This window comes from Triturus cristatus, chromosome 5_1, assembly GCF_964204655.1.
Source record: "Triturus cristatus chromosome 5_1, aTriCri1.1, whole genome shotgun sequence".
Taxonomy (NCBI): Eukaryota; Metazoa; Chordata; class Amphibia; order Caudata; family Salamandridae; genus Triturus; species Triturus cristatus.
The window spans coordinates 405,455,173-405,476,587 of NC_140587.1; the positions used below are offsets into that span (position 1 = coordinate 405,455,173).

Genomic DNA, 21,415 nt, shown 5'->3' on the forward strand with positions numbered 1-21,415 from the left:
GGTCAGAAACAAAGCCTTCTCTGGGTGCATTGAGCCTCAAAGACTTCCTTCCCTTTGTTATGCTAGCCAATGCCTCTCCAGCTAGTGGAGATTCCCGTCCCCCTGACTAAGCCCTACTTATGGCAGCAAGGTCAGCGGCAACATTAGTAAGCGGGAGAGGTGTCTCCCCTCTCAGCCCCGACCACTCCTAAGGTGTCCTGAGTTGAAGTGACCCACTCCTTTAAAAATCCTCCATATTGCTCACATTGGCTGGGCGTTATCGGATTGTTGGTCTGCACTGTTATATTTGCACACGGTGGAGGAACTTTGATGATCTGTATTGTATTTGATGATCTGAAAGAAACACGTTAGTTAGATTCCTCACCTTAGAATATCCCCAGGCGTCAGACTGGATCCGGAAGATTTTTCGTCAGCAATACCCCTTGCGCGTCGCTAGGCGTCGTCTGCGGCTCCGCGTCCGTCGTCGGCGTCGTGCGCCGGGATGACGTCGTCGGAGTACTTAGACGCCGCCCTCGCGCGCTGACGTCCGTTCTTCTTTTTTCCGCGCCAGTAAGCGCAGATCCGGGAGAGCTACCCCTTTTAGTCTTTTTTGACTAAATCTTTTTTGATCATTTTTGATCCTTGTCTGTCGACATCTGGTGCCGGTAGGATGCCTGGGTTCAAGGCTTGCGAGGATTGTCATCGACTGATGTCGGTGACCGATCACCACCGCCGGTGCCTCTACTGCTTAGGCCCCGACCACGACGCGGAGTCGTGCAACGACTGTCAGGCCCTGACTTCGAAGGCTAGGCGGGAGCGGTCCCGCAAGCTTCTCGAGCTTCGCCACTCGGCTCCGCGTGGTGCGCGATCCCGGTCCAGGAGGAGGTCCAAGGATCGCTCGCGGAGCCCTAGCCGACGCCATCGCTCGTCCGGCTCCAAGTCGTCGGGTAAGTCCAAACGCTCAAAGAAGTCCAAGAGGCGACATCGCTCTTCGGACTCCCCTCGCCGGTCGCGCGACACGGCCGAGGGTCAGGGTGGTTCCACCCCCGCGGCTCCGGCGGAGCCGCAGGTGCCGCGTCCGCCCCCATACCTTCCGGTCCCTGGGGCTGACGCGGCGCCGGCGGAGATCAGTGCCTTCCTCTCGGCCATGAGGAGCCTGGCCCCGCCGTCGACGCCCGCTGGCGCGCCTTCGGGCCCCGCGGACTCGACTGGGCGACCTCGCGTGCCGGCGGCTCCGGCCCCGGCGCCGTCGACGACTCCGGTCTCGACGCCGCAGGTCCCCGCGGGGCCCTTGCCTGGGCCCCAGTCGACGCCGGTTGACCTAGTCACTCCTCCACCGGCGCCGACGCCTGAACCACCGACGCCGTCACCGGCGCCGCCGACGCCTGTGACGCCGACACCCCAGTTTAGCCCTCATCCGGACCCGACGCCGGCACGGCGTCCGCCGACGCCGCATCCGACGCCGCTTGAGTCCTACCATCTCCTGTTTATCAGGAATCGGAAGGAGGGGGCGACTGGGAGGGGTTCGAGGACCCTCTGGCTGTTCAGTCACAGCTTTCTCAGGACTGGGCAGATGAACTGGGGGAGGCCAGTGGGCTGGACACCTCGCCAGACACTGGATTAACTTCTCCTCCGACCGTGGCTTCGGAGGAGGGTGCAGCATTTTCTGTGGTGCTGCGCAAGGCGGCCGAGGCCCTTGGGCTCGAGTTGCCTGCCGTGGCTGTGAGGACTAACATCCTCACTGAGGTGCTTCAAACCTCAGCAAGCTCCACTGAGCCTCTGCTTCCGTTCAACGAGGCCCTCACTGACGTTCTGCAGGGCACCTGGTCCAAGCCCTCCACAGTTCCTCCTGTGGATAGGAACGTTGCCAGGCGCCACCGCCCTGCTTCGGGCGACCCCAGTTTCCTGTCCCAACACCCCACCCCCGAGAGTCTGGTTATCCAGGCCTCTACCTCCCAATCCTCCTTCCCGACCGCTCCGCCGGATCGGGATTCCAAGAGACTCGAGCAGTTTGGCAAGAAACTGTTTTCGTCCCTTAGTTTGGGCCTGCGGTCCTTAAATACCGCCTGTCTCTTGGACCGTTATTCCCATTCCCTGTGGGATACGGTGGAGGACGTGCTGCCCCTGTGTCTGGAGGAGGTCCGGACGCGTCTTACCCAGGCTTTGGCCGATGGGAGGGATGCAGCACGGCACGCCATACGATGTGGGCTTGACACCACGGACTCGCTGGGTCGGGCGATTTCGACCACGGTGGCGCTCCGCCGCCACGCCTGGATGCGGTCCACGTCATTTTCCGGGGATGTCCAGACCACCCTCATGGACATGCCCTTTGATGGCACTCGCCTGTTTGGTGAGAAGGCGGACAGTGCGCTGAACCGCTTTAAGGACTCCCGGGCTACGGCCAAGTCCTTGGGCCTCTCGGCTCCGCGGGCGCACACCTCCGCTTTTCGCCCCTTTCGTGGCCAAGGAAGGGGCGCCTCCTCACGTCCGCAGAGCCACCAGCCGCAGAACCAACCTGCGCGCGGTCGCGGACGTGGCTTCCGCCGTGGCGGAAATGGAGGCCGACGTGGTCAGCCCACTTCCACCCCTGCAGCATCTGCCTCAAAGCCCTCCTAGTCCGAGCTTTCAGGCCCATACCACGCCAGTGGGCGGCAGAGTTCGCCATCACCTGCTCCACTGGCGGTCCATAACATCGGACAGGTGGGTGCTGCAAATCGTCCGAAGGGGCTACTCCCTCCCCTTCGAGACGACCCCTCCAGCCATGCCACCGCAGCACCACCGTATCTCGGGGGATCATTTGCATCTTCTCCGCGAGGAAGTTTCGGCTCTCTTGGCCAAGGGGGCCGTCGAGCGCGTTCCGAGTCCAGAAGTAGGTCGTGGTTGTTATTCCCACTACTTTCTGGTTCCCAAGAAGGGCAAAGGGGGCCTACGCCCTATCTTGGACCTCCGGAACGTCAATGCCTTCCTCCGAAAGGAAAGGTTCAAGATGCTCACGTTGGCTCAGGTTTTAGCTGCCCTAGACCCTGGAGACTGGATGGTAGCGTTGGACTTGCAGGACGCATATTTCCATATCCCCGTCCTGCCGGCCCACCGGCGTTACCTGCGGTTCACGGTGGGCCAAGAGCACTTTCAGTTTACCGTGCTCCCCTTCGGCCTCACCAGTGCCCCTCGGGTGTTCACGAAAGTGATGGCGGTGGTCGCAGCTCATCTGCGCAGATCAGGGGTTCCAGTCTTCCCCTATCTCGACGACTGGTTGTTGAAGGCGGGCTCGCCCCAGGCAGTCGTCTCCCACCTCCAGACTACGGCGGATCTCCTGCATTTGCTGGGGTTTTCCATCAACGTGCCGAAGTCACACTTGAGTCCCTCTCAGAAGCTCCTCTTCATCGGAGCGGTTCTCGATTCGGCGCAGTTCCGGGTCCATCCACCGGAACAGCGGGTCCGGGATATACGGGCCCTGATTCCCATCTTTCGGCCTCTATCCCGGGTTTCGGTCAGGCTAGTGTTGCGGCTTCTGGGGCTGATGGCTTCCTGCATCCTACTAGTGCATCACGCCAGGCGGCGCATGCGGGCTCTGCAGTGGGACCTGAAGTTTCAGTGGGCCCAGCATCACGGCAACCTGTCCGACCACGTCTTGATCTCGGAGGGCACTGCACAGCAGTTGCAGTGGTGGCTCACGGACCGCGAGTGGGTCAAGGGCAAGAGCCTCTCCCTTCCCCAACCGGAGCATGTCGTAGTGACGGATGCGTCCCTCCTGGGATGGGGTGGCCATATGGGAGAGGCGGAGATCAGAGGCCTCTGGTCTCCGGCGGAGTCTCGTCTCCACATCAACCTGTTGGAGTTGAGAGCGATCCGGCTTGCACTGAAAGCCTTCCTTCCCTCTGTCAGGGGAAGTGTCGTGCAGGTGTTCACGGACAACACCACCGCCATGTGGTACTGCAACAAACAGGGCGGGGTGGGGTCGTGGACCCTTTGTCAGGAGGCTCTGCGCCTCTGGACATGGCTGGAACACCAGGGCGTCACCCTGGTGGTTCAACATCTGGCGGGCTCTCTGAACGCCAGAGCAGACGAACTCAGCCGCCGGTGCATGATGGATCACGAATGGCGTCTGAACTCCGAAGTGGCGCAAGGCCTCTTTCAGCAGTGGGGAGAGCCTTGGTTAGATCTATTCGCCACCGAAGAGAACGCGCAATGTCAGCAGTTCTGCGCGTTGGAATTTCCAAGGCGGCACTCGCTCGGCGACGCTTTTCGTCACGAGTGGAGTTGCGGTCTGTTGTACGCCTTTCCGCCTATACCACTTCTGCCCAGAGTGCTGAAGAAGATCAGGCACGACCGGGCCCAAGTCATCTTGGTGGCTACGGATTGGGCACGAAGATACTGGTATCCCGAGCTACTCAGTCTGTTGACCGATCCCCCGATACGTCTGCCCCTTCGGGAGGATCTTCTGTCGCAGCAGCAGGGGACGGTCCTCCACCCGAACCTGTCCAGCCTCCACCTCCATGCGTGGAGATTGAGCGGTGGCAGTTGATGCCATTTGACTTGCCTCCTGAAGTCTGTGATATCATTCTGGCAGCCAGGCGTCCCTCCACAAAGTCGGTATACGCCTGCCGGTGGAACAAATTTGTGGCATGGTGCACAGCAAAGGCTGTGGATCCCCTTTCCGCCCCTCTTTCTGAGGTTCTCCTCTTCCTTCTTTCTCTGGCCCAGCAGGGCTCTGCCCTGGGCACCCTGAAAGGTTATCTTGCTGCCATCTCCGCCTTCTTGCGGCTTCCTGATCAGCCTTCTCTTTTCAAGTCCCCTGTGGTTACACGCTTTCTCAAAGGCATTACACATACGTTCCCTCCTGTCCCTTTTGTAATGCCTCAGTGGGACTTGAATCTGGTCTTGACATTCCTGATGTGCGCTCCCTTCGAGCCTCTTCACAATTGCCCTCTTCGTCTTTTGACTCTTAAGACTGTTTTTCTGGTAGCCATCACCTCGGCTAGACGGGTGAGTGAGCTCCAGGCTTTATCTTCAAAGCCTCCTTTTCTATCTGTTCATCCGGACAAGGTTGTCCTTCGGCCTCGTCCCTCCTTTCTTCCTAAAGTGGTGACTCCTTTTCACCTTGGGCAGTCTGTCACCTTGCCCACCTTCTTTCCGCCTCCGCATCCTTCCAAATAGGAAGAGAGGCTCCACCGTCTGGACCCAAAACGTGCGCTCTCCTTTTATCTGGACCGCACAAAACAGTTCCGGGTGGACGACCAGCTTTTTGTTGGGTACGTGGGCGCTAAGAAGGGGAAAGCTGTGCACAAACGAACCATCTCTCGGTGGGTCGTTTTGTGTATAAAACTTTGCTATTCCTTGGCTAAAAAAGACCCTCCAGTTGGGCTGCGCGCCCATTCTACTCGGGCCACTGCGGCTACTACTGCCTTGGAACGGGGAGTCCCTTTGCAGGACATCTGTCAGGCGGCGACGTGGGCTTCGCTACACACGTTTGCCAGGCATTATTGCCTTGACAGCCAAGTCCGGAGGGATGGCTTCTTTGGCCGTTCTGTCCTCCAGGACTTTCTGGTGTGATCTTGGTTCGCAGACCCACCACCGGGGATGGTCTTGCTTGGGTATCTATTCTAAGGTGAGGAATCTAACTAACGTGTTTCTTTCAGATGAACAAGTTACTTACCTTCGGTAACGATGTATCTGTAAGAAACATTAGTTAGTTAGATTCCTCACCGACCCTCCCATCCTCCCCGTTCTGCGAACTGACATCTAGGGTTAAGGTTATCCTTTTCAGGCCCCTAGATTTTATTTTTGGCACCAGTGTCGGTCTTTGCATGGCTCTGCGTTCCTGGCGCGGAAGGCTATGTACAAGAACTGACGTCAGCGCGCGAGGGCGGCGTCTAAGTACTCCGACGACGTCATCCCGGCGCACGACGCCGACGACTGACGCGGAGCCGCAGACGACGCCTAGCGACGCGCAAGGGGTATTGCTGACGAAAAATCTTCCGGATCCAGTCTGACGCCTGGGGATATTCTAAGGTGAGGAATCTAACTAACTAATGTTTCTTACAGATACATCGTTACCGAAGGTAAGTAACTTGTTCATTATGACTAGTGTTACTGAGTATTTACTGTGATTCATTAGGTTTTATTTAGCCTTCAAAAAGTTGCATGTAAATTTGAAAAGGCGATGAAACACGTGTTGGCATTTGACATTGGCATATCTACCGAATCACAGTTCGTGTCATTAAAAAGGATCTACAAGAAAACCGATAAGAAAAAGTCTCGCATCTAAAATTCTTTCAGAACTGCTGCTGCTATAATCCTGATATAAAGAATATCATGTTATTACTTTTGTTGTGTGCTTAGAGTTTTGTATCAGTCCTGAGCTCGGGTCCATCCCAGAGTAACCTCTCCTGGACTCCACTACCCCGCCTGCAGCCTCAACACAAAGGGTCCCCCAACCGCCTCCGTCGGGCTTATCTGATAGAGACTACTAGCCGCAGATTCCTTAATGTAGAATTATCCCCAGGCGTGAGACTGGACCCGGAAAATGTTCTTGTCCCAGGCCTTAGTGAGCTCAACGGATGGTGTCCCTGGGTTCTTCAGCAACTCAACCTACCCCCAGAGCCAACAGTTCCCTTCGTCCAGCTTCCTGGTTTGAGCCTGCAGCCTTGGTTTGAAACCATCGTTCCATTGATTTGTATTGGGCGCCTGAGGCTTTTTTGGCACTTTGCACCCAGCCACCTTTGTGCCGCTGAGGGTGTGTTTGGTTCTGCCTCATGACCCCCGCTCCCCAAATTGCTGGTATAAACCCCCAGATATTGAGCCCCAACTCCGATTTTACCTACCTTTCACCGGCACCTCTTTCAGTTCCCCTCAGTCTCCATTGACTGGCATTGGGCCCCAGTGATCAAATTTGACCTCTGCTCCCAGCCGTCCCAGTGCCACTGGTGTTGCAGTCTCTATACTTACCTAACCCTGGCCCAGTGTTGATCCTTAAACTCGAAGACTGTAATTGTATGTCGTACCTGTGAAATTGCATATCTGATAGAGACTCCTACCAGCAGATTCCTGAACGTAGAATTAGCCCCAGGTGTGAGACTGGACCCGGAATATTTTCTTGTCCCAGGCCATAGGGAGCTCAACGGATGGTGTCCCTGGGTTCTTCAGCAACTCAAACTACCTCCAGAGCCAACGGTTCCCTTCGTCCAGCTTCCTGGTTCGAGCCTGCAGCCTTGGTTTGAAACCATCATTCCATTGATTTGTATTGGGCGCCCAAGGCTATTTTGGCACTTTGCCGCTTCTGTCTCCGACATCGTCCCTCTCCGAGGCCGCAAGGGCATCGCTCGCACGTTGCTAAGTGTCGCAGCTTGTCCCCGAGGCCCGGTCCCCGCCCTGTGGGGGGCGTGGGTTCTCCGCGGGTCCTGCGGCCTCGCGCGTCGCCACCCAACCCGCCGTTTCCTGGCATGGGGCGACAAGAGCTCAAATGGAGGCCTATGCTACAGGCCTCCTTGGCTCCTCCTCCTTGTCCTGGGATGTCTGCGGATCCCTTGCCATGTGCGGGGTCGTCTGCGGCATCGCCTCCGGCCCCGACAGGTTCGGCTTCAGGTCTTGTAGATGTGGTGTCGGGGTGCGGCCCTACGACCACGGCGCCTCTGCCTCGCCGCAAACCCCCGTGGGGGTCCTTGTGGTATCGCGGGAGGTTGCCGGGACTCGTGGTTCATCCTCGAGTCCCCCTCGGTCCTCAGGGCAGGCGGCGGCCTTGTCCGAGGCCGAGCTGATGGCGCTGAGGCGCCGGCAGCTGCTGGCCCTGGCGGCGCCACAGCGGCTGGCTAGGGACCGGGGCGTGTCCCCGAGTCCCCCTCGTCTCTCCACGCAGGGGGCTACCTCGTCGGAGATCGAGTCGGCGCCTTTTTGGTGCCGTTCTTTAGCCGCCCCGGCTCCGACCCCGCCCTGTTCTTCCGCTGCGCGGGTCGTTGTGGGCGTCGTCTCGGCATTCCCTTCAGCGCCGGTCGACGTTCCGCTGGCGCCAGTGGCGGACTCCACGGCGCAGTGCCGGCATCTGGTCATTGATTCGTCTTCGGAGGCCCCCTCTTCTCCAGAGGTTAGGCAACTTTTTGTCTCTTATTCTCTGGAGACGGGACGCCGCGTGGTGGCTTTTTCCCTGGCATCTTCCAAGGAGGGCTCTTCGCCATCCCCGCGCCCACAGTCTTCCCCAGAGGTGCCTCAGGTTCTCATACTAGTCAGTCAACCTTCCCCCATTCCGAGCTTGGCCTTTTCTTCCTCCGGTTGGGCTGGGGGGCGGCCGGCTTAGCTTACAGCCATCGCCCACGGAGGAATTGCTCTCCCCACCGCGTTGCCCTACGGAGGAGAGTGCTGCCTTCGCCCGGGCTGTTTCCACGGCTGCAGGGATTTTGCTCATGGGCGACCCGGCTGCCCATTTCCCCGCGGATTATTTGCTTGAGGTTCTCCATCAGGGCTCTGATTGACGGAGCTGCTTTTTCCTTTCGAAGCTTCGCTCCATAATTCTCTCTTGGGGGCCTGGGGGCATCCTGCCACGGGGGACCCGGTGCCCCAGCCACTTCTGCACCGCCACCGTCCTGCTCCGCATGATCCGGTCTGCCTTTCCTTCCACCCTTCTACCATTGGCCCTCTTCTGCAGACTGCCTTTGTGCAGAGTTTTATATATAGCGCAAACTTGACCCGAATCCAATCCGGTATCAGAGCACTTTACATAGCACCAGTTATGTTACATTAGGACACACATTCATTCTTTGTTAGGCATGGGGAGATTAAGTGATTTGCCCAGAATCACAGGATGTTCGGCGTCATTACCGAGACTCGAACCCAGTTCCCCAGGTCCGAGGTCGAGCACCCTAGCCGTTAGGCCAACTCCTCTCCCGCCTTTCCATCGGTGTTATCTCCTCCGTCACGGGAGGCCCGGTAGTTTGATTCATGGGGGCGTAACATCTTCGCCTCTTCCAGTGCTGCCTTGAGGACGCTCAACACGCTTTGTGTGTTGGCCAGAGCCACTTCCAGCTTGTGGGATTCTGCGGAGTCCCTTCTGTCTTGCGCTTCTCAGGAGGGTGCCTGCGCCGATCTGCGGCACCATGTTTTGGATGGCCGGCAGCTGGCTTCGTTTATTCTTCGCCGGCTCTAGATGTCTCTGAGGCCCTTGGACGTACTATGGCTTCTTCGGTGGCCCTCCGTCACCATGCTTGGCTGAGGGATAGTGTTTTCCCTGAGAATGTTAGGGAGCGTCTGGTTGACCTCCCTTTTGATGGCGCTCTTTCTTTTCACGCCTCTGCGGATTCTGCCATTCAGCGTTTCCTTGCAGGGCTTCCTCCTCATCCTCCTCCCCCTCCTTCCCCTCATTGAACCTGGATGTCGGTCCTCTGCTGTGTTCTGGGAGGTGTTCTGCCATTGTTTTCTGAGGTCTAGTATTCGGTAGCCCTGGTTGTGTTCTGTGTGGTTGGTGTGCCTTCAGGGTCCTTCGGTTGGCCCTTCATTGCTGTTGGCTGCTGGTTCAGCCCCCTTTTTTGACTTGTGGGTTTGGCTGTTGGTCAGCCCGTGAAGGTCCTGGGATTGGGCCTTTTGTGTCTTCTTTATTGGCTGCTTGGCAAGCCGTCTGCAGTTTACCCGCAGGTCTTTCTGTTTGTCCTCTGCTGCGGAATTGTTTCCTAAGAGGTGTTCCCATGTTTTCTTGAGACGTAGCATACCCTATATGGGGTACTTGTAGCTATTACATAGCTTTGTCATGTGCTGGGGAGGTGTGGTCACCCTTTTCGGGTTCCTTGCTCTCTTTGGCATTACGGTTTATCGCTGGTGCGGTTTCTTTGCCAATTGTCTTGGCGCAGCTTGTGTTGCGCCCAGGTCTGTCCTTCTCCAGGTTAGCTACGTCGCTCGACCTGTCTGGCCTGCTGTCTGTGGCTTGGTGTTGTGGCGATTCCGCCCATCTGTCGGGCGTTTCGGCCTGGTTCTCTGTCTGGTGTTCCAGAGGGACTGGCTTTCCTTGGCTTTCTGTGTTCTGGTTGATGGCCTGGGCCTGGGCCCGTCCTCCGTGTCTCTTTCTATCTCTCTCTCTTTCTCTTCTGCCTGGTCCCACTTCTTTCGTGGGTCAGTGTGCGTTTCTGGACCGGCCCCTCCTTTAAGGTGTGTCCCGGCCTCTGCATTTGGCTTGCGCCTGGCTTGTTCTGGGTCCCTGCTCCATGGTGTTGCTGGCTGCGCAGGCCTACGCATGCCTGCTTGTTCTGGTCTGCCGCCGTGGCCTTTGATGTGTTCCCTTGTACCCCTGCCTCTGATTCCACTGGGGCTTTGTGCATCTGAAAGAAACACATTAGTTAGATTCCTCACCTTAGAATATCCCCAGGCGTCAGACTAGATCCGGAAGATTTTTGTAGCAATACCCCTTGCGCGTCGCTAGGCATCGTCTGTGGCTCCGCATCCGTCGTTGGCGTCGTGCGCCGGAATGACGTCGTCGGAGTACTTAGACGCCGCCCTCGCGCGCTGACGTCAGTTCTTCTTTTTTCCGCGCCATTAAGCGCCGATCCGGGAGAGCTACCCCTTTAGTCAATTTTTGACTAACTTTTTTGACTCTTTTTGGTCACTTTCTCGACTCTGGTGCCGGTAGGATGCCCGGTTTCAAGGCCTGCGACGACTGTCACCGACTGATGTCGGTGACCGATCATCACCGCCGGTGCCTATACTGCTTGGGCCTCTACCACGACGCGGAGTCGTGCTCCGATTGTATGGCCCTGACCTCGAAAGCTAGGCGGGAGCGGTCCCGCAAGCTTCTCGAGCTTCGCCACTCGGCTCCGCGCCCCTCTCGATCCCGGTCCAGGAGGAGGTCCAAGGATCGGTCGCGGAGCCGCACTCGACATCGTCGCTCGTCTGGCTCTAAGTCTTCGGGTAAGTCGAAGCGCTCCTAGAAGTGACACCGCTCTTCGGACTTCCCTCGCCGGTCGCGCGTCTCGGCCGAGGGTCAGGTTGGTTCCACCCCCGCGGCTCTGCCGGAGCCGCAGACGCCGCGCACGTCCCCATACCCGCCGGTCCCTGGGACTGACGTGACGCCGGCGGAGGTCAGTGCCTTCCTCTCGGCCATGAGGAGCCTGGCCCCGCCGTCGACGCGCGCCTTTGGGCCCCGCGGACTCGACTGGGCGACCTTGCACGCCGGCGGCTCCGGCCCCGGCGCCGTTGGAGGCCCCGACGCCGCAGGGCCCCGGAGTCGGCGTCGAAGGTGGCACTGCTGTCGACGCCGACTCCGGTCGACGTCGATCCCCGGTTCAGCCCCTTTCCGGTCCCGACGCCGATGCGGCGGCGCCCGACGCCGCATCCGACGCCTCTAGAGACACATTATGTCTATCGACCGGCTCCGATCATTCCTCCTGTTTACCAGGAATCGGATGATGGGGGCGACTGGGAGGGGTCCGTGGACCCTTTGGCCCTTCAGGGCCAACTTGCACAGGACTGGGCAGATGAACTGGGGGAGGCCAATGGTTTGGATACCTCACCGGACACTGGATTCATCTCTCCTCCGACTGTGGCTTCGGAGGAGGGTGCAGCTTTTTCTGTGGTGCTGCGCAAGGCGGCCGCGGCACTTGGGCTTGAGCTGCCTGCCGTGGCTGTGAGGACTAACATCCTCACTGAGGTGCTTCAGTCTGCCGCATGCTCCACTGAGCCTCTGCTGCAATTCAATGAGGCCCTCATTGACGTTCTGCAGGGCACCTGGTCCAAGCCCTCCACAGTCCCTCCTGTGGATAGTAACGTTGCCAGACGCCACCGCCCTGCTCCGGGCGACCCCAGTTTTCTGTCCCAACACCCCACCCCAGAGAGTCTGGTTATCCAGGTCTCTACCTCCCAATCCTCCTTCCCGTCCGCTCCACCGGACCGGGATTCCAAGAGACTGGAACAGTTCGGTAAAAAGCTGATCTCCTCGCTCAGTTTGGGCCTGCGGTCGCCTGTCTCTTGGACCGTTATTCCCACTCTCTGTGGGATACGGTGGAGGACGTGCTGCCCCTGTGCCCGGAGGAGGCTTGGGCACAGCTTTCCTCGGCTCTGGCCGATGGGAGAGATGCAGCGCGCCATGCCATCCGATGTGGACTCGACACTACGGACTCGCTGGGTAGGGCGATTTCTACCACGGTGGCGCTTCGACGTCACGCCTGGCTGCGGTCCACGTCCTTTTCAGGGGATGTCCAGAGCACTCTCATGGACATGCCTTTTCATGGCACTCGCCTTTTTGGTGAGAAAGCGGACAGTGCGCTGGCTCGCTTCAAGGACTCCCGGGCTACGGCCAAGTCCTTGGGCCTCTCGGCCCCGCGGCCATAAACTTCCGCTTTTCGCTCCTCGTGGCCAAGGAAGGGGCACCTCCTCACGTCCGCCTAGCCACCGGCCGCAGAACCAGCCTGCACGCGGTCGCGGACGTGGTTTCCGCCGAGGCGGTACTGGAGGACAACGCGGTCAGTCCACATCCACCCTGGCAGCATCCGCCTCAAAGCCTTCCTAGTCTGAGCTTTCAGGCCCATTCCTCGCCAGTGGGGGGCTGGGTTCGCCATCACCTGCTCCACTTGCGTACCATCACTTCGGACAGGTGGGTGCTGCAAATCGTCCGAAGGGGCTACTCCCTCCCCTTTGAGACGACCCCGCCAGCCATGCCACCACAGCACCACCGTATCTCGGAGGATCATTTGAATCTTCTGTGAGAGGAAGTTTCGGCCCTCTTGGCCAAAGAGGCCGTCGAGCGCGTTCCAAGACCAGAAGTAGGTCGTGGTTGTTATTCCCACTACTTTCTGGTTCCCAAGAAGGGCAAAGGGGGCCTACGCCCTATCTTGGACCTCCGGAACATCAATGCCTTCCTCCGGAAGGAACGGTTCAAAATGTTAACTTTGGCTCAGGTTCTAGCTGCCCTAGACCCTGGAGACTGGATGGTAGCGTTGGACTTGCAGGACGCATATTTCCACATCCCCGTCCTGCCGGCCCACTGGCGTTACCTGTGGTTCACGGTGGGTCAGGAGCACTTTCAGTTCACCGTGCTCCCCTTCGGCCTTACCAGTGCCCCTCGGGTGTTCACGAAAGTGATGGCGGTGGTCGCAGCTAATCTGCGCAGATCAGGGGTTCCAGTCTTCCCCTATCTCGACGACTGGTTGTTGAAGGCAGGCTCGCCCCAGGCAGTCGTCTCCCACCTCCAGACTACGGTGGATCTCCTGCATTTGCTGGGGTTTTCCATCAACGTGCCGAAGTCACACCTGAGCCCCTCTCAGAAGCTCCTCTTCATCGGAGCGGTTCTCGATTCGGCGCAGTTCCGGGTTCATCCGCCGGAACAGCGGGTCCGGGATATACAGGCCCTGATTCCCATCTTTCGGCCTCTATCCTGGGTTTCGGTCAGGCTAGTGTTGCGGCTTCTGGGGCTCATGGCCTCCTGCATCCTACTAGTGCATCCCGCCAGGCGGCGCATGCGGGCTCTGCAGTGGGACCTGAAGTTTCAGTGGGCCCAGCATCACGGCAACCTGTCCGACCATGTCTTGATCTCGGAGGGCACTGCACAGCAGTTGCAGTGGTGGCTCACGGACCGCGATTGGGTCACGGGCAAGAGCCTCTCCCTACCCCTACCGGAGCATGTCGTAGTGACGGATGCGTCCCTCCTGGGATGGGGTGGCCATATGGGAGAGGCGGAGATCAGAGGCCTCTGGTCTCTGGCGGAGTCTCGCCTCCACATCAACTTGTTGGAGCTGAGAGCGATCCGACTTGCACTGAAAGCCTTCCTTCCCTCTGTCCGGGGAAGTGTCGTGCAGGTGTTCACGGACAACACCACCGCCATGTGGTATTGCAACAAGCAGGGCGGTGTGGGGTCGTGGACCCTTTGTCAGGAGGCTCTGCGCCTCTGGACATGGCTGGAACACCAGTGCATCACCCTGGTGGTTCAACATCTTGCGGGTTCTCTGAACGCCAGAGCAGACTAACTCAGCCGCCGGTGCATGATGGATCACGAATGGCGTCTGAACTCCGAGGTGGCGCAAGGTCTCTTTCAGCAGTGGGGAGAGCCTTGGTTAGATCTATTCGCCACCGACGAGAACGCGCAATGTCAGCAGTTCTGCGCGTTGGAATTTCCAAGGCGGCAATCGCTCGGCGACGCTTTTCATCGCGAGTGGAGTTGCGGTCTGTTGTACGCCTTTCCACCTATACCACTTCTGCCCAGAGTGCTGAAGAAGATCAGGCGCGACCGGGCCCAAGTCATCTTGGTGGCTCCGGATTGGGCACGAAGGTACTGGTATCCCGAGCTACTCAGTATGTTGACCGATCCTCCAATACGTCTGCCCCTTCAGGAGGATCTTCTGTCGCAGCAGCAGGGGACGGTCCTCCACCCGAACCTGTCCAGCCTCCACCTCCATGCGTGGAGATTGAGCGGCGGCAGTTGATGCCATTTGACTTGCCTCCTGAAGTCTGTGATATCATTCTGGCAGCCAGGCGTCCCTCCACAAAGACGGTATACGCCTGCCGGTGGAACAAATTTGTGGCATGGTGCACAGCAAAGGCTGTGGATCCCCTTTCCGCCCCTCTTTCTTCTTTCTTTGGCCCAGCAGGGCTCTGCCCTGGGCACCTTGAAAGGTTATCTTGCTGCCATCTCTGCCTTCTTACGGCTTCCTGATCAACCCTCTCTTTTCAAGTCCCCTGTAGTGTCACGTTTTCTTAAAGGCATTACTCACACGTTCCCTCCTGTCCCTTTCGTAATGCCTCAGTGGGACTTGAATCTTGTCCTAACATTTCTGATGTGCGCTCCCTTTGAGCCTCTTCACAATTGTCCTCTTCATCTTCTGACTCTTAAGACTGCTTTCCTGGTTGCCATCACCTCGGCTAGGCGGGTGAGTGAGCTCCAGGCTCTATCGTCCAAGCCTCCTTTTCTATCTGTTCATCCGGACAGGGTTGTCCTTCGGCCTCGTCCTTCCTTTCTACCGAAAGTGGTGACCCCCTTTCATCTTGGGCAATCTGTCACTTTGCCCACCTTCTTTCCGCATCCTTCCAAAGAGGAAGAGCGGCTCCACCGTCTGGACCCAAAACGTGCACTCTCCTTTTATTTGGACCGCACAAAGCAGTTCCGGGTGGACGACCAGCTTTTCGTTGGCTACGTGGGTGCTAAGAAGGGTAAAGCTGTGCACAAACGGACCATCTCCCGGTGGGTCGTTTTGTGTATAAAAATCTGTTATTCCTTGGCAAAAAAGGACCCTCCTGTTGGGCTGCGAGCCCATTCTACTCGGGCTACGGCGGCTACTACTGCTTTGGGACAGGGAGTCCCTTTGCAGGACATCTGTCAGGCGGCGACGTGGGCTTCACTGCACACGTTTGCCAGGCACTATTGCCTAGACAGCCAAGTCCGGAGGGATGGCTTCTTTGGGCGTTCTGTCCTCCAGGACATTCTGGTATGATCTTGGTTCGCAGACCCACCACAGGGGTTGGTATTGCTTGGGTATCTATTCTAAGATGAGGAATCTAACTAACGTGTTTCTTTCAGATGAACAAGTTACTTACCTTCGGTAACAATGTATCTGTAAGAAACATTAGTTAGTTAGATTCCTCACCGACCCACCCATCCTCCCCGTTCTGCGAACTGACATCTAGGGTTAAGGCTATCCTTTTCAGGGCCGTAGATTTTTTTGGCCCACGACGGACACGGAGCCGCAGACGACGCCTAGCGACGCGCAAGGGGTATTGCTTCAAAAATCTTCCGGATCCAGTCTGACGCCTGGGGATATTCTAAGGTGAGGAATCTAACTAACGAATGTTTCTTACAGATACATCGTTACCGAAGGTAAGTAACTTGTTCGTCTGTGCTTTTCTTCTTACGCCTGCGCTATTGGCGGTGGGGCCGTTAGGCTGTTTCCTATCACTGTGTGTGCTTCTTACGGCGGGCCCTGCCTCCGGTTGGGTTTGAGGTAGTTCTTTTGTTCCTTGAGGCCCTTCGGGCGCTGTCTGCCCCTGCGGGGTGTTGGGCGGTTCTCCCTTGGTTGGGCTTGGGATCTCCTGGCCTTACCTTCTTGTTCCTGCTTGGGCCTTGTCTCTCTCCTGCTGGGGAGGCTCTCTCGCAGGCCCTCCTCCCTTCTGGGTATGGCTCGGGTATCTATTCTACGTTAAGGAATTAGCGGCTAGTAGTCTCTATCAGATGTACAAGTTACTTACCTCCGGTAACGATGTATCTGGTAGAGACGATGGTAGCCGCAGATTCCTTCACGACCCACCCTTCCTGCCCGTTCTGCGAGGACCCTCAGCTTGGTTTTCTGTACTCGCCTCCCTCTGGGTGGCTTGTCTTCTGTGGGTGTCCTCTTCGCTTTCTTCCGGTCAGGCTCTCTGGTTCTGCTTGAATTGTTCCATTTCCCTTATTTCTTTTGAGAACAGGGATGGTTGGTTTCTGCGTGCCTTTGCCTCCCTCCACCTGGTTTCTCTCCAGGGTAGGGGCCTCCTTTTGCTCTTTCTTCCCTCTGTTGTTTGGAGTTTCTGCTCCCCTTGCCGTCTTCTGAATTGGGGATTCTTTGCCTGTCCTTTGACCTCCTGCCCTTTTCAGGGGATATGGCCCTCCTTGACTGTGTAGTCTGGGGCTGGATTGATGTTGCTCCTCTGTTCCGGGCTTGTGGCCCTTCACCGTGTGGTTTGTAGTTGCAGTCTCTCTCTCTCACTCTTTCTCGCTCTTTCTCGCTTTCTCTCTCTCTCTCTTTCTCTCTCTCTCTTATGTATATATATATATGTTCTGGTGCTTTCACATTCTTGTGCCTCCAGGATGACTGTCGCCTTAGCTTGCACTGTGGTTCCTTAAAGTGGTGCTCTGCTCCTTCCATGCTATGGCTTCGCTGCTATGGCCTTTGGGTACCTTGGTACCAGCTGGTGATGTTCCTCACCCTTTGTTTCTCTGGTTTTTTCGCACACTGTTCCCATGCTCTCCTCAGTTATGTTGTGATGGCTCCGTGTAGTGGCGCGGAAAAGTTCTCCGAAGCAAACTGACGTCAGCGCGCCGGGGTGGAGCTTATGTGACCTCGCTGACGTCACGCCCGCGGAAGATGGCGGGGCAGAGTCGCGTGGTGCCGCCCCCCGGCGCGCAGAGATGCTGGAACATGAACATTTTCCGGGTCCAGTCTCGCGCCTGGGGATAATTCTACGTTAAGGAATCTGCTGCTAGAATCGTCTCTACCAGATGCATCGTTACCGGAGGTAAGTAACTTGTACAATTGTTTTCCTTCCATATGTTAACATTGGACTTGTCAAAAAATAGTGTCAACTTTTTACACAGAAAAATTATGATATTGCAAAACGTATTTTACTGCAATAAAGTATCTTTGGTTCTACGTAATAAACATACAAAAAATCATATTTTGTGGGTATGTTTAATCATTTCTTGCCTGAGTGTATACAGCAAATGCTTAACACAGCCCTCTGATAAGCCTAACTGCTCGACCACACTACCACAAAAGTGAGCATTAGGTATCATCTACTTTAGCCTCTGTGGATCCACTTCACTCTGGGCACACTATACCTTACTTTGGTATAGTATATACAGAGCCAGCTTCCTACAGAGGGTGCTAGAAAGCGTAAGCCAAGATGGCTGTGCCGTTACATCGCTCCCCGTACCCCCTCCACTTATCTATTAAAATAGTACTTTGTGCCTATTGAAAGGTGAAATGATCCTCCTTTACCTCTCTCCGTGGGTTGGTATAACTGGAGCTGTTGGCAGAGGCGTGGGGCTTCCTGCAGCTTTATAGATACAATTTTTAGGCCTGCAAGTCAGCGGGCCTTTCTGACAGACAGCTCAGCACTGTGTCACTGCCCTGCCAGATCTTACCGTGCTGCGCCCAAGGGGCACAGACACTAACGTGGCCCAGCCATTTTACTCACTAAGGCGCCAGTTTAATCCTTACATTTATGTACAGAACTACTGCTTTGAGATCCACTAGCCCACACTAAAATCCACACTTATCAAAATGGACTGTAAAGGGGCGTCAAGACAATCGGTTGTAAAGGTCTTTTGAAAATTCCTCTAAAATATCACTGTATGTTCTCCCGATAGCACGCACTCCCAACATCTTGCAAGCTGTGCAAACATATTATGGGCATCCACCTGACGCAGTGGGGAAACTGATAGCAAACAAGTCAAGATCACTTTTGTGGCAAAAAATACTGTTGGGGGGATAGTGCCAGAAGAGAAGCAATGCAAATTCCTGGCTCTGCAGATGGGTCAAACCTCAACTCCCCAGATGTTAGGATTCTACTAGAAATGCAAAGCAGTCTTGAGACAATTGATAAAAATATTGACTCTAACATCCAGGTGGACATTGTCTGCCCACTCAGCCCACCTTTGTCCATAGACTGCTGTTGCTGTGATTCACATATGTAATCAGTTACTTATCTTTGGTTATTGTATTTCTGATGAATCCTGTGCTTCCCAAAGGTGCCTTATGTGGCCACCCCTTCCCCCAAAACCTGCCGCAAGTGATGTGCTAATTCATTTTGTTTTTTCTTATTTATTAAAACTTTTTATAGCTTCAGATCTGTCTTTAGCCTCTACAAAGCATAGAAAAAGGGGCAGAATTGGCACTCCAACTCCCATGTTGGTTTATGTGGTACTGCTACACCATTTCCATTGGAGTTTCTCAGATCTGCATGCAAAGCACTAGTGATATTATTGCTGCGGTGAAAAAATGATTAATGCTTATTGTATTGACTTAAAGATGCCTGACATTTCCCAATTAGGTAACTATTTATAAAGGTTTTATGTCCACATGGAACTTTACCATGCTTGCGTATGGAGGGAAGCATATTTGTCCTTTACCTGCACTCAAAATTGGGATACATGAATCTAAACTTGACCTTTTCTTCATGCAGCAAGAAAACAGAAAACGGCATGGATCCAGTCGAAGTGTGGTCGATATGGAATTAGATGACACTGATGATGGAGATGACAATGCTCCTCTGTTCTACCAACCTGGAAAACGAGGATTCTATACTCCAAGGCCTGGAAAAAATACAGAGGCAAGGCTTAATTGTTTCAGGAATATTGGCAGGTGAGGATTAATATGAAATATCACTTAGTGTTTGCTTAGCTAATGGGTTAAACAGATTCTGCATTTTAAGTGCAGCAAAAAACTGCATAATTATAATAGAGTTAGTCATTTTGACTCTTCCCCCTATATGTGCAACTGATAATTGTTTCCCTGCAAACCTGTTATGCTGGTGATGAATGAAAGATGGTGGCTTTCAGGAGCTGAATTGTTAATTTACACTTTTCCTGATGAGATTCACAATTCAAAAAAAGAATGACCGTAGAAAACAATTATCTGAGCAGCACTGAAGAACAGTTCTTAAGCAATACAAATTAAATGTGACCCCATGAATTTAAACAAAATGGCAAAACCATTCCTCTAATAATTACTTCTGAATGTGTGCTTAATTTTGTTTCTAATGCTGTCTGAAGCCTCATGTCCCCATCCTCATCCCCATCCCCATGCCCACTCTCATTTTACTTTCACACCTCTTTTTTTTATCCCCCTACCATGAACCTGACTACAAACTTCATCCTGATAGCTACTTCTAACTGCAGATTCCTTGCGTTTTGAATATTCCCTAAGCTTCAGACTGGATCCGAAAACGTTTGAGCAGTGTCTCTGCTCACTGGTAGGAGGTGCCGTGCAGCTTCGTGCCAACGGTATTCTGCTCAGGAAGTGATATGTGAAACCTCATATAGGTGCCACTATCGGGTGCCAACACCAGTTTCTTTCCTTCCGCATCACCAGGATTGGATCCAGAGCTGCTACTTGTCTCCTCACGTGATAGTCCAAGCATTTTGGGCTTTGATCCAAATGTTTCAGCTCTGTCCTGAATACCCTCAAGTTTGACTCTGAGGCTGCTGGGACTGATGGCCTCCTGCTGGTGAAGCTCTAGGTGGCACATGCAGGCTTTGCAGTGGAATCTGAAGTCCGAATGGGCACATCATCAAGGGGACCTTCCGATTGCCTCCAGATTTCAGAGACTGAAGAAGAGCTGCTGTGGAGACTCATGAACCATGATTGGGTCAGCAGCAGACCCCTCTCTCTTCACACACACAGAGCTCACATTCATGACACATGCATTGGTTCTGGGTTGGAGTGCTCACTTTGGAGAGGTGGAGATCAGAGGCATCTGGTGATCAGAAGGCATCTGGTCTCCGGCGAAGCCCATACTCTCCATCAATCTTCTGTAGCTGAAGACGATTCGCTTGGCATTGAAAGCCTTTCTCACATCCATAAAAGCAAGGTCGGTGCAGGTTCTCAGGGACAGCACCACCGGCTTGTGCTATTGCAAAAAACCAGGCTGGATGGGGTCCTGAGCCTCATGTCAGGAGACACTATTATTATTATTATTTAGCTTTTGTAGAGCGCTTAGCTACCCACGGCATCCCAGCGCTAGCGTCTAGACAGATGGTTGTGGCTTCAATTATGGAGCTGATCTCTGGAATAGCCAAATCTTAGGAAGTTTTCGGAAGGGAAGGTAGCGGAATTCAGCACAGATTGGTAGGGGCGTTGTGTTCCAGAGTCTGGCCACATTGTAGGAAAATTATCTGCCTCCGCTTCTTACCCTTCTAAATTTCGGGATGACAGCAATATGGAGACTGGTTGAGCGGAAGCATTTTCCGGGATGATAAGGGGTAATAAGAGGTCTGTTGATAGCGGGGCTGATATCCCAAAAGGCTCTGGATACCTCTGACTGGAACACCAAGGTATTTTCATAGTGGTACACCACCTAGCGGATATCTCTGAACATCAGGGCAGCTTAACTCAGTCGTCCAGCAGATCACATATAGCAGTTACACCCAGAGGTGGCGTGAGGTCTTCACCATGAATGGGAAGAAGCTTGACTCAAATATGTTCACCACTCCCAAGAGCGTGCAGTGTCCAAACTTTTGCGCATTGGAGTTTCTAAGGCATCTCTCCCTCAGGGATACTTTCTGCCTGGTAGGAAACTCTGGACTCCTGTACACCTTCCTACCGACAGCTCTTCTGCCACGAGTTCTGAAAAACTTCAGGAATGACCGGGCCAGAGTCCTACTAATGACACTGGATTGGGTACAGAGAGTGTAATATCCAGAACTCTTGAGTATGAGCATCTGTCCTCTGATCAGGCTGCCCCTTCAGGTAGGTTTCCTGTTCCGTATAACACACAAAATGGATAAGGGGGGTCCAAGGGAACAGATTTAAAGACCTGCGAGAAGTTTCATTCCCCTAATACGTAATATGCAACACACAAACATAAACTCTCGGGTCTGAGCAACTTTAGAACTAGAGCATGAAAGGAGAGATACTATAGTTGAGCTGTGTCTAAAATGACAGTGAACAAATCAGAAAGGAAAGGAATCCCTTTAAGGATGAATGCCCTCACTCACCCGAAGGTGACATGCTTCATCATTTAGGCTTTCTCCTCTCAGTGGGAAAACCTAGTCCCACTGAGG

General features: G+C 55.0%; 1 protein-coding gene across 15 annotated transcripts in view; it reads left to right on the top strand.

Moving 5' to 3' along the window:
• The window catches only part of UBR5 (ubiquitin protein ligase E3 component n-recognin 5), a 2,036,132-nt gene that overhangs the window by 1,748,487 nt on the left and 266,230 nt on the right, over positions 1-21,415 (top strand). For all 15 annotated transcript variants that reach the window (XM_085605144.1, XM_085605147.1, XM_085605145.1 and 12 more), the window contains one exon: positions 18,817-18,995. In XM_085605144.1, coding sequence (XP_085461270.1) covers positions 18,817-18,995 — 179 coding nt within the window. The remainder of the gene's footprint in view (positions 1-18,816; positions 18,996-21,415) is intronic.